The 12881-nt window shown below is 40.7% G+C and overlaps 1 protein-coding gene across 6 annotated transcripts in view; it reads right to left on the bottom strand.

Annotated features, from left to right (window-relative positions):
* spidr (scaffold protein involved in DNA repair) overlaps positions 1-12881 on the bottom strand; it is a 75767-nt gene that overhangs the window by 39170 nt on the left and 23716 nt on the right. For 5 of the 6 annotated variants that reach the window (XM_057857745.1, XM_057857749.1, XM_057857747.1 and 2 more), the window contains exon 8: positions 8062-8269. In XM_057857745.1, coding sequence (XP_057713728.1) covers positions 8062-8269 — 208 coding nt within the window. The remainder of the gene's footprint in view (positions 1-8061; positions 8270-12881) is intronic. The other variant, XM_057857746.1, reaches the window with a different exon arrangement.

Raw genomic sequence — 12881 nt, forward strand, 5'->3', positions numbered from 1 at the left:
TGATCCAGTATCTATTTGCATTTTGACTGGGTGACCCTCTAACTTTGGTCTGACCCAGTAACACCCTGACTTCCCGTCCACGCTCATTACATGCACGGTGTGCACGTCACTTTCATCTTCGGAAATAGAGGCACTCTCTACCGCTTTGACATATTTCTTTGTTTTCTTCTTGTCATTCATTTCCTTATCTTTGTCTGTGCTTGTTTTTTTCCGACAGGCACGCTCAACATGACCCTTCTTCCCACAATGATGACAGTTCATTTCTTTGCACCAGCAGGTGGAGGAAAGGTGCCCTGTTTTACCGCACCTAAAACAGGGACCAGCAACATTGCTTTGGGTACTTGCCACTTGGTGTATTCTGCTCGTAATGTTCAGTTGTTGAGCCTCCTTTGAAGCCATTTCCATAGCCATGCTTACAGCAAAGGCTTTCTTTAATGTCAGTCCACTTTCTGAGAGTAACTTTTGTGTTGCTTCGTTTCTCAGTCCACATACCAATCTGTCTCTTAATGTGTCTTCTAAAACATCGCCAAACTCACAATGTTCAGCCAGCTTCCACAGCGCCGCTACGAACATAGTGACAGATTCCCCCTCTTCCTGATTTCTCCTGTGAAATCGGAATCTCTCTGCTATCACAAGGGGCTTGGGTGAAAAATGTCCATTAAGAGTTTGCACTATTTCCCTGTACGTTTTACTACCAGGTTTATCGGGTTGAAGCAAGTTTCTCAGTAAATTGAAAGTCTTTGGCCCAATAACGCTCAAAAACGTGGGCACCACTTTCTCTTCCGCTATTTCGTTAGCTTCCACGAAATAGCCGAACCGCTCTGTGTACGAGCTCCACTGTTCCACAAGCTCATCAAAAGGACCAACAGAGCCGATAACTCCCGCCATAGCGCCTGGTTATACAGCACCTTCAAGCTCCTTTTGAAAACTCCGCTCGTCCTCCCCACGAAGTCACGACGTGGAAGCTGAGGTCGGCGCCGTCTGTCCCCAGGAGCACCGCGACCCGCAGTAAACTCCAAAAACAGCACGTCCAAGCTGACGCAGGTCCAGACATCCTCGTCACCACTTTTGTTATGTACTTCCCTGATCTAAGTACATGTAAGGCCGAGACTTGAATGGAACAACACTTCTTTATTCAGTGTGCTTCTCATCATATATGTCACAGAGACATAACAGAGATTCCTTTTTATACTGTAATACCACACCCACAGGAAGTGCACACTATGGCAACAGCAGTGTGACATAAATATGTCACATAATGCTTTCAATCGTTTTCATATTTTGCGATATAATAAAGTTACTGCCATTCGTTGCAGCTTGCGTTGAACACTGCCAGAGCTAGCCAAATCTCCCGTGAAAAAATAGCTCCCGTTAAATTGGCGTCAAACTCGTGTATTTAGCGGTTATATTAACGAAGAAACGCACTGTTGAGTCAAATTAAGCGGCATGCTCTCGGATGGAGTGGGGCGCCTCGCATCGCTCCCGTCGTCCGCCTGAGACACGTTATTTTCGGTTGGGACTTGAGCTGACGAGTGGTGGGAATGACTCTTGCTTCTTAAAGCTTTTCAGAAATACAGGGATCCCTTGTTTTTCGCGATTAATGGGGACCAGAACCCGCCGCAATAAGTGAAAACCGCGAAGTAGCCCCCCCCCATTTTGTTGTGCGTGTTCGATGTATTTATTCAGATTTTACATTGGAAAAAAGATACATATATATATATATATATATATATAAGACAAGTTTTTTTCACTTTTTTCACCAAAGTATCATTTATAAATGGTTTTCAAGCACTTCAAAATGTAAGAATTATGATCAGTTTCAAACATGTTACTGCCCCACCGAATTATTTTTAAACAAGAATAAAGTAGTAAGAAAATGCTTGGCTTTATTAAATGCTTCATAGTGAGTCTACTCAAACCCTCTCAGGCTTTGTTAAACGGTGATTGACACATGTGCAAAGTTTTTCTTTTTATATATATTTTTTTGTTTGAAGCAATTTATTTGATTGAATAATAAAGACAAAAATGTCCTAGCCAAAATGTGGCCCAAACACAAAACTACATTACTTCAATGGAAAAATTTGTTTCAATCAAGAAAAATAGTTTTCAAATGCTTTTTTTGTCTCAAATTTATTTTTGCAATCAAAAACATTTTTTTGTTGTTGAAGTGACTTTAGGATTAAAAGTATATTCTGTATTTTGATTGAAGCAACTTTATTTTTGATAGAAGTAACTTTGTTTTTTGATTGAATAACAAAAACACAAATCTACCTCCATCGTTATTGAGAGAGAAAGAAATTAAGAAAGCTTTACAACTAAAAGCCACCGGGGAGTCTGTTTTTTTTTTTTTTTTTAAATATTTATATTTCATTACATAGACATGCCTCGTAGGGAAAGGAGATTGAGGGGTAAAAAAAGGAGTTGGATGAGGCTGCTAAAGGCAGTGGATACCTCATCAGCTGGGTGAATAGCAGACCTGGTAAGAACAACTTTGCAAGGATAGTCGGGTATTAAATACAATTATAAACACAATTACAATGTTATTTTTCTATAAGATTTTATGTCATTGCTTTATTAATCATTAGGTGCTAGAGTTGTTAAGTATGGATAATAATGAAATAATAGTTTTGAGAAAAAAACTGTGCTGTTGGTGGCTCAGTGACCATCTGATGTGGTTTGTTCTCAGATGAACCAGTTGAGGAAGGAAGTTTTGATGCAGAGGTTGAAGGAAGAAAAGAGGCAGACTGACTGAGTCACAGCCAGAAAGTGTTGATGACAGTTTTGATTTCTATTCACTGTTACCCCCTCCCAATTAAAGTATGTCACAGTCGCAGCCAATTATTACCTAAAGCTGGTTAAGATTGAAGTTATGTTGTTTTAAGGTGTATTAAATACTTATTAAATACTCATGTGCCCCTTTTGATCTACAAGCACCCGCCCCTCCGCCGGTCTCTGCACGGCCCTGCTGAAACACAGTGTGGGTCAACAGAGCTCAATATTTTGTTGGGGTGTACAGTGTACTGGAACATATTTCCTCCACACCCTTCTCACCTTTTTAACCCCTGACCCATTTTCATGCCTGGCTATGAGAATATGAGTCTGGCCACCATTCAGCAGAAAAAAATTTCCAGGGCGAAGCCAGCCACAGCAAATAGACAGCGGAGCGGACCAATCAGCGACGGGCTGACTAGACGTCGGTAAAGCGACAAGAAACTAGCAAGAGACATTTCAACATATTCAACATATTCAAAATGGCTAGCGCGAGACAGACTGTTGGTTTTAGCGACTCGATGTGTTTTTGGTCATGTAAAACATAATTTACCGCGGATTGGAACATATTGCCGCTAAGTCTGGTGTACCAGGCTACGGGACTACTGTCTGCTGCATTCTGCTGCATTTGGCGCGATCCGGCGACACCGCATACAGCAATTTATATTACATTCAGTGGTTTCAAAATGCCCTAAAGAGATACACCAGGCTTGAAAATGTACACACACACCCTACCCCGAGGGTCAGAGACCCTCCCACCACAGTCTCCTAAAATCCTGTGGGAAACACTGTCCCAAGTATATTTAGTATGGTGCATCCAATGGTCGTGAAAATATGGTACATTCTATTTCGATTTCCATGTACATTTCAAGTAGCACATAACACATATTTTACTATATTTTTAATTTTTCCACTATATAGACTCAAATCACGTGACGTCAAAACTCCGCCCCCCTGACTGGTGCCGCCATATTGTCCGTCAGCTCATCGTGTTTACATACGGTATTACCGCTACATACATTCCTCCTATTACTGCGTGTTTTTCTGCTTGTCTAAGGAATCACCGCCTAGCAAACGAAAACAAAAACCTTCCTGACAATCGTTAACATTGATTAATCAAAATGGTGAAGGGATGTGTGGCGGTTGGTTGAAATGACAGAGAAGATAAACGGTAATTTTAGTAGTTGCTGTGTGCCCATTGTTAAAAGGGCAAATATCGAAAGCAGCACGGTTTGTTTATCTCGGTCCATGATGCGTTTGTGTCGACAGCCGTTAGACAGCGGCGAAAACATCAATATGATGCCAACACGATCGCAGACATCAGACGGAGATTACGAAGCTCATTGCCACGGTCGCGCAGCAAGAAGGTGAGCGCAACAACAGGTGTTGTGCCGAAAAATAGCCGCCCTGTGTGAAATGTCCCCCTGACGGGAGCGCCCACACGGAAACGACTTTCTTGTACCGTGAATATGTATTATTTTACTCTGCTTGAACTAATAAATGTCATACCTGTGTGATTGTCATTGGGATATGGTCGTGAAAACCTGTAGACTAATACATTTCTGTTCAAAGATGGTTATGTGGCCTAGTCCACGATTTGTTACTAAAATACATTACTAATATTTTGTTGGTGTTATACTTATAGAGCGCTTTTCCACCTTTCAAGGCGCTCAAAGCGCTTTACATTATCTCGCCATCTTTGTGTAATTTAATTATTCAAAACTGATCTTACAGTCGTAAATCCATTACTGTAATGCGTCCATTAACACTATTGATGTTTTCACATCAATAAAGCGTTATAAATAAGCGCTCCCGGCAGGGGGAACATTTCATGTGGGCCAGCTATTTTTCGGCACACACCGGCCCGTTGTCGATCAAATTTCATTTTACAATCGTGACAACGGTGACGCTCAGCTGACCAAATGTCGGTTTATATTCGGGCCGGTGCCGATTTTGGGTACCCGACTCCTCATCGTGACATAAACCGGAGTATGATTGGAAATTTTGTGGTCTCAGGACGAGCTCTGACACACGGGACGGGACCGGACGGGAGGAAACATCGGTTTGGGCACCAAATATGGATCTGGCGACTGGATCGACCAAATCTTTTCCAAATAACGGCTTTTATGCAACTCATCCAATGAGTTTACAGCGTCTGAAAGCACCGGGGCTTCCATAATTTGCAAGTGAATCCACCTTTACAAACTACGATCACTGACAATACGACACACAATGACGGACAATATGGCGGCACAATACAGCGATCACGTGATTGTGTGACGTTGGTGATTGGGGTCTATTGTCAGAGCTAGGTTAGCATTGTCTTATCTGAAATAAAAAGAAAAAAAAGACACCTCAGACACCCCAATTTTTTTTTTATGCTGACGGAACAAATGAAAGACGTTACACGCACAAATGCATGAACTGCATTTGAAGTAATATACCTCGTATGTGATTTACTTTGTGACCATTTTTTATTTGTCTAAGCTTTTACTCAAGTTTTAAGTTACCTCATATGTGATTTAATTTGTGACCATTTTTATTATTTGTCTGTGCTTGTGTTTAATCTGGTTTTGGGTTACAGTGGGTATTATCTGTTATTTATACAGATATAGGTGAAATTGGTATATTTTCGATTATGCATCGTATTGATGCTGCACTCACAATGTCAGTTATGAATAGAAAATTAACCACATTTAGAAGAGGTCTGACTTAGATTGGAAAATATACAATTCCATGTGTCTTTATTTACGCCAACATTACAAGAACACCAAGTGCATCCCTTGAGAGGAAAAAAATGCAACAGTGTCACTAGAACAAATTGTTACTTCTTGAATCTTAATGATTAATTTATGATTTGCTATATATTTGTGCATAGATCCTAGCTGTCCACGGTGAAACAACTGCACTCGCTCAATGCGTCTTGTTCCCCTTTTGTCTAGCATGCTGTGAGTCAACATGTCACTCAATGTGTTGTTGTGCAATTGCCTCCAAGTGTCTTTAATTGCTGCCAAGAAACGATTTTGTCCCATACCAAAAAAAAAAAAAAAAATCCAAAAGAGGGAAACACAGGAAAGTGTTTTACTGAACACACACTTTTCTGTCATGCTGGTGCAAGTTGTTCCTCTTATTTCAGCTCACAGAGTGTACTTTCTTTAACCGACACTGAGATGTCGTCAATTTCAAACATAACGCATGTACTCCGACGTCAAATGTGTGCTAGCAATACTATGGCAAAGGTCTTGTTACTGCCAGGCAAATACAAAAAAACTGACATTACCTCATCATTTCTTCCAAAAGACAGGGTATCTGCATGTTAAGTAAGCCCAATACTTTGACAGACATCACAAATATATACATAGATATACAATATCAGTTGCCATTAACACTTGCGCATTTTCTATTGCCATATTTTCTACTCTACCAATGAGATCTTTCACCTTTGGAATGCTACTACTGGACTATAGAACCTTTTAACAAAATGGAAACAAGCACCCATTATGTACACTATAGTAGAAAATGGCCGGTCGTGCTCTTAAAATAATGTGTTTTTATGTATTTTATTCAAACCCTTTGAGCATTTCAACCTGCCATAAATGTTTATTACTTAGTGTGTTAGAACCCATTGGAATCTTTGCATGAGTCTGACATTTTTTTTACTGATTATTTTTCTGCAGGTATGAGTGCAAGGATTTTTTTCCTTAACATTTTGGATATAAATCAAAATAAAAGTGCTGCACAAATGCACTAATCGGACACACTTGGTAAAAACATGCTTAACCTCGTTGAAATATATTGACTTAGGTAATTTGAACTGTACTTGATAAAACAAGACCCTCAAACAAATCTGATACTACATAGGCATTAAGTCAAAATTAGCCCTCCGTGTAAATTATGCCTTAACCGAAATCAAACCGAATGCTGTGTACTTTAGGTTTGTGTAGGTTTGTGTTGGCTTTGGCAAAGCATTAAAAAGGGAAGTTCAGAATTTTTGACATTAGGCTTAATCTTCGAGTTAGCAGGGGTTTAATTAGTCGGTGGAGTTGATTTCAACAAAATCCATGCAATTTGTCAGGTATTTGTTAGTTTCATGGCTCCGAAGTGGCTAAGCTAGCGCGAGTCAAGGGTACAATCTTAGCATGCCAATACAAATAAATATTAACAGATCTAAGTCAAATAAATTCAAAATGCAGATCATTGTTCAAAATACCCATGCAGCCAAACCAATGTCACACCAAACTGCCGTAATTCATTTCATTCTGCACGATTTTTTTTTTTAAATGCGTAATGAGACCACAATAGAGAGGAATGCTTCGGCCACTCGTGTTCATGCTGCATTTGAGGAAGGTTGGAAGTCGGACTTATCCCACTCGGATGGTAACAGCGATCTCATAGCGTTCCAAGCAAACAGTAAACAGCAAAGATGGCTGATCGCGACGTTTTTTTATTTTGGCTATCAAAAGACATTCTGACCTCCAGCAAACTTGCCTTCTCATAAGTGATGAAATAGTGGAGGAAAAACGACAGCTGAGATAAATAGCACACACTGTAAACTGCCTTCTTTAGTTTTACCATTGACCGTTTGCTTTTCGACCAGGCAGCTCAATTTAGTTAAGTGACGCCAGATTGAAGCAACTAGTGACGTCAGGGTACTTTTTTTCCCCCAACTTTGTAACTAAGACCTCCCAGTTTGAGTGATGTTTCAATGATATATTTCCAGGTCGGAGGTTGGAAACTCCAACTTCCCACCTTCCTCGAAGCAGCTGCCGAGTTGACTGAAGGACGGCAACATGGAGAAATGTGCATTTAGAGACTGTAGAAAAAATGGGCAAAGGAAAGATTCCACAAATTCCCGGTGAAGAACAAGGAACAACATAAACTGTGGTTACCTGCTTCTGGCTATGACATAAAATATCAGCAGTGAAACAAACAATGTGATATCACTCCGCCCTGCTCCTAGCAGAACTGTTGGATTACAAATGTTGCTGTTAATACTACAATTATCGACATGGAATGGTAAGTTTTAATAACTTAATACCGAAAACATAGCCAACACTATTGATTGCAGGAGTCGTCAGTGATTTTCATGCGAGCATATGCCGTTTTTTTATTGTCATGCTAAGATTGTACCATTGACTCACGCTAGCTTAGCCACTCCGGAGCCCTGAAACTAACAAACAAACTGCAAGGAATTTGTTTAAATCAACTCCGACAAATTGAAACCCTGCTAACTCGAAGATTAAGCCTAATGTAAAAAATTTTGAAACCTTAAATATAGAGTTATAAGCTCACCAGGGTGGGGATATGTGGATGATGTCTGCAGGCTGCGGGCCGAGTTGGGCTGCAGTCTCCCTGCAGAGCATCACTAATACATGAGCGCTTTCTCTGAGGAGGGGGTTGGTGTGACCAGGTGGCAGGCGGTGCTGGCAGCGCACCAGTTGCGCGCCACACTCCTCCTGAACTTCTAGCACCTCCAACACCAGCACACCAGGCCTGTCTGCTGGAGAGCACAGCAACAACAACACAGATGTTGAGTATATGCAGTTTTTGTACACTCAGGGTCAACCCTCTAAAGGAGATCAGGGTAAATTGTTCACTTTTTGATCCTATCATTCACTGAACAGAACAGGTGATTGGAAATAGCACATTTTTAAATGCAGTACTTCAGATGCCATTGTGAGTCACATTTTTTATCATTAGTTGATTGAGAGAAGAGCCAATCAAATAATACCTCTGAGCGGCCAAATAAAGTAAGTATCTTGGCAAGGTGCACGCTTTGGAGTGCAAAGTTGATTGCGCCTGCTTGTGAAATGGCAGCTTGACAGTTTAAATACAATGCGGCTTTGTGTGTATTACCGATTTACTGAGCATGGCCAGAGGGAGGTATTTTAGTGTGATATCTTTAAACAATATCAAAGAGTAAACAAGAGACCTATTATTACATGTTTCAAAACCTGGGCTGGATTTCTGACCTGTGGTTTAAATGCCACATAGCAATCCTGTCAGAATAATGCAACTGACAGCAATTTGTAGGAAAAAAATGTTCTCGCAGAGAACTTAAGCTAACTAAGCTGTTTCGTTAAGATATTTTCTAGCCAACATAAATTGATCACAACATGAGTTACGCTAGAAACTGTCAGTGATGTAATTGATATGTTTAGTTGTGGTTTTAGTTTGCAGTAGCGTGAAGTCATCATCATCACGTCCCTGATATCACTGATCTGCAAGCAAAATTCTTCTAGATAAAAGCAGTGAGACTGAGACGTTACCAAATTTGGGTCACTAAAAAGAAAAATGAGGTCAAACGTGTCAATTGGCAATAGCTTTTGTGATACAATATCTGGCCGAAATGTTAAAATACAAGCAATTGATATGAAAACAGTGGAAATGGTTACTTCTGGGTAAACATTTTTTAAAATTGTCTAACATTTCAGAATATAATCATGTAGTAATCGTTTGACATAATGTGTAAACATTTCAATGTATAGCATAAATCCTTGCGTTTTGGAAGTGGACAAGATACATGCATGTCTAACACATTTCACAAGCTGCGGCACATCGTGCATGTACTGTTACACAAATCTGAGCTACCAATTGTATGCCTCATTTGTTTTTCCACTACCAACTGTCAACTATAAGTCACCGTTTGTAGACAACCAGAGAGGTAATTTGGTATACCACAGAAGGAAAATAAATAGTAGGCAATTTCCTGTAACTTATAGTGAGTTCAGAGTTCAGAGCATTCTTCCACAGCATGGCTGAGCTACACAAGTGCCTATAGTTGATTGGTATTTTTGAACTCTCATGGTATTTTTGAACTCTCACTCAATCAAGGGACAGACAACCAGGAAAAACGCAACAACTTCAATGTATATGATAGTCCTTTTTACACAGGACTTTTGTAAATATGAAGCATCAAAGATGTAACTGTGTATCCAACATTCATCTGCCTTTTACACAGAATCCGTTCTCAACTTGAGCCTCAAATCGCAGGGTCGTGAGATGTAGCATGAGATTAGCAAGCGGAATCTGTTGAACCAATGGTTTGTTTCTGTCAAAGCCTTTTTTCCATGTAACTGCCCTGCATGAAAAGTATGAACAGAGAATGACGTTGAGTTGAGAATTTATCCGAAGCAAAACAGTTTGGATGGCGGCAATGTGGAAGGACTTGTGAAAATCCAGGACAGGCGTGTCAATTTTAACACTAGACACTCACTTCTTCCATGCTGCTGTGTTGAAAGCAAATGTTGACATCAGACAATTTAGAACATCCAAGCAGTGTATTTTCAGCGTCGCTGTTCCACCTGGAGGTTACTTAGAGAAACGAAGGGTGACGGGGTGAAGGTGAGCCACGAATATCCCGACTATCGTAAGCAGCATAAGAAGCTGAAACGGAGGTGGGATGGTGTGATAAAGGAATGATCAGAAAGCCTAGCTCTGACTGAAGCATAAAACAGGAGACGCCGCCAACCCTCCTGAAGCATTGAATTCCCTAATTGGGGATGCCAGGTCTCTGTGTGAAACTGTATACAGTGGCTATTCTATCATGTGAGTGTTGTGTTATGTATAGAAGGCAAAGGTGGCTTATAACATCTCATGCTCGGGCTCTCATTTCAGTCTGGATTTCGGCCACAACACAGCACCGAGACCGTGCTTATCAAAGTCCTAAATGATATTTGTCGTAATACCGATGCAGGCAAATCATCTGTTCTGTTACTATTGGATCTCAGCGCCGCATTCGACACGGTTGATCACAACATACTGCTAAGCAGATTGGAACAGTGGGTAGGGCTTACTGACACTATTCTTCAGTGGTTCACATCCTATTTACATGATAGGGATTTCTTTGTGTCAATCGGAAACTATCAGTCAGAACGAACCAAATTCACGTGTGGAGTCCCTCAAAGGTCAATTCTTGGACCACTCTTATTTAACATCTATAGACCCTACTCACCTACGTCACAAAATGACGTGTCGCTGTATCCAGCCGCCATATTGTCCGTCATTTTTTTTAGCCCTATTCTCAATGGTTTCAATTAGTCGTGCAATTTATAGAGCAATTCATGGAAGCCCCGGTGTTATCTGACGCTGTAAACTCATTGGATGCGTTGCATAAAAGGCGTTATGTGGAAAAGCTTCAGTTTATCCATTCGCCAGTTCCATATTTGAAGCCTAAATCGATGTTTTTCGACCCGCTGTCTCCGCTGTCTCTGCCTGACATCTGCTACCCTGATATTTACAACTATCTTGTCCACACAAAATCAGCCTATTCTCACGAAAGTTTGAAAAACTTTAAGAGCTTGGAGGCTTATAAATACTTCGTTGCTGGCTGGGTGAAACAGGTCCTCGTCCACGAAAATTCGGCAGGAATCTATCTTGTGCTCGCGAAGGTGAGTTACGAAATTTTCAATTCAAAATCTTTTGTTCTTGCTAACATCCACTGTCAAGTCCAATGTATTTCATGTCATTTGTCAATGGAGCTAGGGCTTTTAATGTTTATATGGTTTAGCGATAGCACTCTCACTACATCAGGGGTCGCGTTAACCGAATATTTTCCGTCGTTGACCGTTTTTTTAGTGACGGAAAAAACTGAAGTCCGTCCGTCATTTTGACAGGTTGCAATTCACACCCCAGACCACAGGGTGGCGAGTGAGCATATTAATTAGCTATTGTCTCTCTTGATGCATGACGTCGTTGGCCTTACTCGGAAAAATGTCAAGGCAACTGAGTGTTTGCCTGGCACGGCCAGACTGTTCTCCCTGTATTTTTCAAACACTGAGAGAAAAGTCTGGGACACAGCCTCTTGAGTAGGTACAAAATCAATCGACAAATCAGATTTGTTTATTTGCGTGACGTGTTCTTCACGAGCAACGTCACTCTTGCGCGCCGAAAGTCGTCTCTACAACAACACGGATGGCGGGAGAGCCGAGAATATGTTCCAATCCGCGGTAAATTCAGTTTTAAATTAGCTAAAACACATCGACACGAGACATTGACAACAGTCTGTCTCGCGCTAGCCATGTTGAATAAACTCCGTTCTCCTCGTATGTTTACTTCCGCGCGCAAGTCCCTCGTCCTGCCCTCGTCGCTTTGCTAACGGCACGTCTGCCCGTCGCTGATTGGTGCACTCCGCTGTCTGTTTGCCTCTTGTTAAGCTTGTTCGGACAGAATATGAATTAAAAATGAATGAAAACTAAATACTATTGAATATGTCATTATTATCTTTTTAAAAATGTAAGTGACGGGTAAAAATAGATTATGACCGGATTTTTATGACACTGTCAGTCAAAATGACAGACAACGGAAAAAGTCTAGCGCAACCTCTGCTACATACATATATATTATATAATAAATATGAAGTGCGATAGCACTACTCCAGATTGTCCCTAGTTAAATTTATTTTTTGGCTTTTGACCTCAATAGTGAAATTGTAAATTAATTGTACGACAACTGTCTTATTATTCCCTTATAATTATACATTTTCAGGTAGTTCATTCACAATGTCTGAGTGTATGTTGTCGGCGATTAGCCTAGCAATGATCTTAATTGTGGTTGTCAGCCCAAAACCCTCTAAATATATATTAAATGCATCTTCCCAGGTATATAAAATGACTACTACATAATCTATGGTAATCGTTTGGAGCCCAGTTTTCTCGTCGAATTGCAGCAGCCCATCTCGCTCTCCACTCCGGGTCTCTTGGAATCCGGTAGAACTTCAAGTCTCTCAGTCTATCTTCTCTATTATTGCAACCGACCGCCACACACGCCTTCACCATTTTGATTATTAATGTTAATGAGCAGAAAAACACGCCATAATAGGAGGAATTTACGTAGCGGTAACGCATCAACAGTGACGAGTTGACGGACAATATGGCGCGGGGGCGTGGTTGTGACGTCATGTGAGTAGGGTCTATATGCTTCCGTTAGCTCAGATAATGGAACAGTATGACATCTCCTATCACGCCTATGCAGATGACACACAACTGTACATTTCTGTGTCCCCACATGATTATAGTCCCTTAGTCTCCCTCAATAAATGCATTCATCAAATCAATGAATGGATGTGCCAGAATTTTCCAGTTAAATGTGGAGAAGACAGAGGCAATCATTTT

Source organism: Corythoichthys intestinalis, chromosome 14 (assembly GCF_030265065.1).
Source record: "Corythoichthys intestinalis isolate RoL2023-P3 chromosome 14, ASM3026506v1, whole genome shotgun sequence".
Lineage (NCBI taxonomy): Eukaryota > Metazoa > Chordata > Actinopteri > Syngnathiformes > Syngnathidae > Corythoichthys > Corythoichthys intestinalis.